The following is a 5,318-nucleotide window of genomic DNA, read 5'->3' on the forward strand; positions in this document are numbered from 1 at the left end:
ACGCTCCCGGTGATAAAAACTAAAAAAAATACAACCATAATTGGGCTTCGAAAATAGAAGAAAGCCCGTCGGTAGACGCATCACTTGTCCTGGACTGACCCAGGTAGAATCTGGTCTTTCTAAAAAAAAAAGTAGAATCTGGTCCGGAAACGTAGTCCAAAAGTCCATGGCTGGATGCCCATCCCGACTCGGTCTCAAGTCTCAACCAGGGTTAGATTGGCGATCCCATCTGCCACAACAAAACCGCTCCGTGAAAAGAGGAAAGGAGGCGATCCCATCTGCCACAACTACACCGGCAAGCCGCCGGTCCCTGCCTCCTCCGTCCGCCGTTCTGGCGACGGGGGGGGGTGGGGACCTCAGGTTTCGCCCCGGCCTGTAGTTAGGTTGGTCTAGTGTTTCCTTGAGGTGTTGCTTCCATGGAGGATGCGGCGCCGCGTCGGAATAATTTGCCCCTGCTTTTCCTCCATCTCGGCGTTTCTCCTATCGGTGTCGTCGAGGGGCAGGTGGCCCAGTCTTCTCGCCGATCTCTTCATTCGGTGAGATTCATGCCTGGTGGTCGGCGTTCGGCACCCTCGCTGGTGGCGGCCGCGTCGACTGTTTTAGGTTTGTTTGTTGTCTTGCAGTTGGGTGTGTGGATGATGAAAGGCGGCGATGTTCCTCTTCTCCGACTGCGTTGGATGAAGTTGATGTCGTCGGGATCCGGTGACCACGGGAAGATCCCCGGCCGACGTGCCACAAAGTCTCGGTCTCGTCGCTTGCGACGGTCCGGTTCATCGGCTTAGAAAGCATCATTGCGTGCGAAGGTGCTCTCCCGGATCTGGGTATGGTGGCTGTTCGCCTCTTTTTCGACGCTTCCTTGGTGGCGGCGAAGGACGTTGGTGGACGACAGTTCGGCGAGGCACAAGTTTCTTCAAGAGTGAAATTTTAATTTTACTTCTTGTGGTTTTTGTGCAAGTTTGCTTGACAAACATGTTTGTCTGGGATGGTCATCATATATGTAATCTCTCTAAACATATTGTTTAATGAAATATATGGTTGCTTCAAAAAAAAAAATGGTCTCAACCAGGGTTGGGCCTGAGCTCAAAAAAAAAAACAGGGTTGGGCCTCAGGCTTTATATGACCGAGACGACACAGCAGCCGCCGCATCTTTCCTACGACGAAGACTCCGGCCGATCTGATTAGATCCACCAATGGCAAGTAAGGAGGAAGCGGCGACCGGCGAGGTGCCTACCATGAAGAGGAAGTCGGCGAGCGGGGAACGTGAGGCGCTAGACATGTTTCCGGCGAAGGAGACGGCGTCCGCAATCCCTCAGGCCTTGTTTGGTACAAGTGTATCTGTATGTGTTAGGAGGTGTTTCATGAAGAGTTTTTGGTGAAATTTTACCCTCCATACTTTTAATACTCTAGACCGTGCGCAGCAGGTGTGAGGATTGCCTGCAGTTACCAGTGTGAACACGCACTGTGGATGCATGTGCTCCCTCCCGCCAGCCAAGGCTACATCGATGGTTTTCCCGTGTTCACACGGCGCGGGGCCGCGACCCAGGTCCCGCTGGACTCAGTCAGGTCTGCTAGCATGCGTTGTATCCAGTGAGTTCACCGCGATGCGAAGTGTAAAAAACGCGAAGGATACCTCGCGTTTCGATTCCCTTTTAATCCGACGAGTTTTAGGATCTAAACTCGGTATTACTCGTTCCAATACTCTTCAGCCAAACAGCTAGTTTGATGTATTTGAGAACATTTATCTAATTACACTTGAAATATACACTGCAAAACCGGTCAAAACTTGCTAGCCAAACGAGGCCTCATTGGGCGGGCCCAATCTCAAACCCCGCCGCCGCAACCGGGAACCGGAAGCTGCTGGAGCGGGTCGCCTTGGAGCCTATGGCGGCCGAAGACGCGGAGCTGCGTAACCGAGTCATGGAAACTCTGCTAACCTTCCCTGAGACCAAGGCGCTGTCGGCAAATCAGCTGGCGGAGGCCATCGACAGGATCGTGAGGGAGTCCAAGCCGGAGACCGCCTCTCTCGCGGCCCCAGGCATGGTGCGGCTGCAGGACGATGACATCCGCATCTGGCTGTTCCTGCTCAAGACCCCCACGGTGGACGACATCCTCGGCGTAGACGCCGGGGGCGTCTTCCCGCCCCAGTGGATCAGCGAAAGGAAGATGTACCTAGACGAGCAATGCCAGGTGAAGAACAAGAAACCCGGCCAGAATATCTTGTTGGTGCACAAGATCCGCATAGATTTGATCACCAAGGGCTACGTTGAGGTGCAGAAGGAGTATGTGCAGAGCGACTCTGATGAGGAGGACTCCGGTGAGGAAGATGCTTGCCCGTATGATATCTATGGCCCTGACGATGAGGTGCAGGGGGGCGTGGTGCTGTTGATCTGAGAAGGAATGAAGTCCAAATGATGACTCTGAAGTCTGAACAAACACTCAGAACAGCCTACTCCAAATTTTAACTGGTTCTGCACAGAAGTTTAACTCACCATGCCACTGGTTGATCCAGATGTGGGCTAGCATGTATAAGCTCCTGCTAGTATTGCGACAAAAATTGCAGGATTGAAACTACCTGGTTTGGTTCTGTGCATCCGCCTACCTGTCTAGTTAGTGCGCATGTTTTTCTCTGTGAAGTTTGATACTCAGCACAACGACAATGATGCGGTCGTTTTAGTACATATGTGCTCTGTTTTTCACTTTTTAGTTTGATCATAATTTTCTCCACTTTGTAAAAGATTTCGTTTACACCAAGGAAAATCTAGACAAACATTGTACAAATGGAAATAAGTGTTGCTAATTTGATTAAGAGGGAAAATTTTCTACAAACACCTTATTTTTCACGCGTTCGCCGAAACACACCGTCCGATTATGTCTTTGATAGGTACTATTATAATTTTGTGGAGCATTTGTAAGAAACACACTGCATGACAAAAATGAAATGTTTGCAACTTTTGCCCGGATGGCTAAACTTTTTCGTTGTTGGCCATGTGATATGCTCTGGCAAAGGTGCCATAAAATTATAATGGTACCTCCCAAAAACACAATGGCTGGAAAATAATGGTGCAGTGTAGCAATTTTTTCCTTATTTTTTCTTCGTGTATGTTTGCACACATGTTGTGTGATGAACTGCATTTAACCTTCCACCATGACCATTATCATGAGTATGCTCGCAAATTGGTTGGAAGGCAGCCAAATAATTTTGATGTTGTAGATGTTGATATAATTTTCTTCATTTTTAGTCAAAGTTTACATCCTTCAACTTAAAAAAACTAGATGCACTACACTTCTGCTAAGAGGGGAGTACTCAATAAATTCACCCCGTGAATTCCACATTTTACCCTTTATATGCATTTGAGTAAAACATAGTCTAGATTACGCATTCTAAAACATTTGGATCCTCGATCTCTGGTGCGTATCCATTAGGCAAGGTGTGAAGTGATGGTTGCCGTTCAAAAATATTAGTAAGAGGGCAAGGAATGGTACAATTGGACTAGAGAAGTCTGGACATAATCGTAGATGATGCCCTCTATCTTTACACATTTTTATCACGCCACATCGACGAAATACGATGCTCTTGTCTAATATAAAGAAACAAAATGCTATACTAGGGTTCAATCATGTTCAAAGGCTCCTAGGTGGAATATTTTTGTAGAAGTTTCACTAAATAGGATAATATGTGTCACAAATGCATAAATGTAGGCTAAAATGTGGAAATTCACTCCAATTCCAGTAAACTCGCCTAAGGATATTTTATTTCGAGAAGAATGTACTACATCAGATATTTCTCTTTATGAAAACAGGATAGTACATCAGACATACATGTACGAAACACTGTGTTCTCTTATTACACATAGATAGATCCATCGAATTAGTTCACACTTAAACCAACACGTAAATAATTAGAGGACAGGAATACTATAGCAAGAACAAAAGAGAATCGGCACGTGAAGATTAAACGATGGTCATCTCGACGGGCGCCGGCGACATCACTCCGTCGGCTCGCAGATGTAACATCGTCTCGGCCGGCGTCAAGTAACTATAGCTGGCCTGGGTATACGAACGTACGTCGTGGCAATGATCCTCTTCATGGCGTCTCTGGGGCGTCCCTGAGGTCGTATGCCTGGAGGATGCCGCCGCAGTCCTTGAGCGGCTCCTTGCGGAAGAATGCGATCGGGTTGGCGTAGCGGATGCCCTGCTGCTTGATGCCGTTGTTGCTGGTGAGCGGGACGCGGGCGCGGTCGCGGAACTCCTCGATCTCGGAGCACGACTTGTCGGGGCTCTTGGCCAGCACCACCTCGCAGATCTCCTCCTGGTGGTCCTGGTCGATCTCTATCTTGTACCAGCCGTTCTTGTCCGTCGTCGCCTCCGCCTTCAGCTTGCTCTCGCCGCCGTTGAACGGCCGGCAGTCCACCGCCACCGTCGCCCCTGCAGAACCAGTGACACCCGTTGTTACGCTACGCACGCGCGCGCGTGGTTCGCCATGGCTGGGCAAGCACGGCCGGTCGATCAGTGGCGTGCGTGCGTACCTTCGACGTTGTGGGAGACGTTGGTCTCGAAGCCGGCGCGGCAGGGGTCGCAGTAGACGCGGCCGGTGACGACGAAGCCGGGGCCCTTGTCGGCGGAGGCGACGCCGGCGAGGGCCAGCAGCAGCAGGGAGGCGGCCACGAGGGGCGTGGCGAGGGCGGGCATGCACCGCGTCATGGTTCTCGGACGATCGGGTGATCAAATCACAAGGGGAGGGAGAGGTGTTCGGTCGGGAGGGGTTAGGCCGGGAACGGGAATTTATCGTCGGTGCGAGTGCGCTAGGACGGGGGAGGTGAGAGGCTGAGCTCGTCTTTAGGCGCGGGAAGAGCGCAGAGCCACATCGGTTTCAATTCATCTTTGCCGGAAATAGTCTCATCAACAACTGATTTAGCATACGCGCAATGCATATACAGATTGGACTCGCAGGCTCATAGCCGTTGCATTTGAGTTACAGGATCATGTATAGCGAATTCAGTTTGCGGTTGCATGACAGATCGATGCAGAAGCCCAATTGAATGATCGCTTGTTTAGAACATAGTAAGAATGAGATATTTGAATAGAATCCAACTATTCATGTTTTACTACTTGATGTGCTATTTGGGAAAAAGAAAAACCGTTTCGCTCTCCTCGCGTCGCCTCCTCCAGGCGACCGAGGAGGCGAAACCCTAGGTCCGCCACCGCCGCTCCTCCCTCCGCCCCCACCCTTCTCGTCGCCCCCAGAGACGCCGTTGGCCAAGCTCGCGACGCCGATGAAGGGGGCGGCGGGGATCTGAGCTCTCGGCTCCCCGCGTGGT

General features: G+C 50.6%; 1 protein-coding gene across 1 annotated transcript; it reads right to left on the bottom strand.

Annotated features, from left to right (window-relative positions):
* Nucleotides 1–4,084: 4,084 nt before the first annotated feature.
* Nucleotides 4,085–4,701, bottom strand: LOC124697020 (major pollen allergen Lol p 11). The gene is made up of 2 exons (XM_047229665.1): nt 4,527–4,701; nt 4,085–4,425 (listed from the first exon to the last, which is right to left on the bottom strand). The coding sequence occupies exons 1-2, from the start codon at nt 4,699–4,701 to the stop codon at nt 4,085–4,087; spliced, it is 516 nt and encodes a 171-aa protein (XP_047085621.1).
* Between the last annotated feature and the right edge of the window lie 617 nt (nt 4,702–5,318).

The sequence above is a fragment of the Lolium rigidum genome, chromosome 3 (genome assembly GCF_022539505.1).
Source record: "Lolium rigidum isolate FL_2022 chromosome 3, APGP_CSIRO_Lrig_0.1, whole genome shotgun sequence".
NCBI classification, from domain to species: Eukaryota; Viridiplantae; Streptophyta; class Magnoliopsida; order Poales; family Poaceae; genus Lolium; species Lolium rigidum.

Coding starts and splice junctions, on each gene's coding strand:
- LOC124697020 (XM_047229665.1), bottom strand. CDS start 4,701: ATGACGCGGTGCATGCCCGCCCTCGCCACGCCCCTCGTGGCCGCCTCC. Junction 4,426..4,526: donor CGTCTCCCACAACGTCGAAG/GTACGCACGCAC, acceptor CTGGTTCTGCAG/GGGCGACGGTGGCGGTGGAC.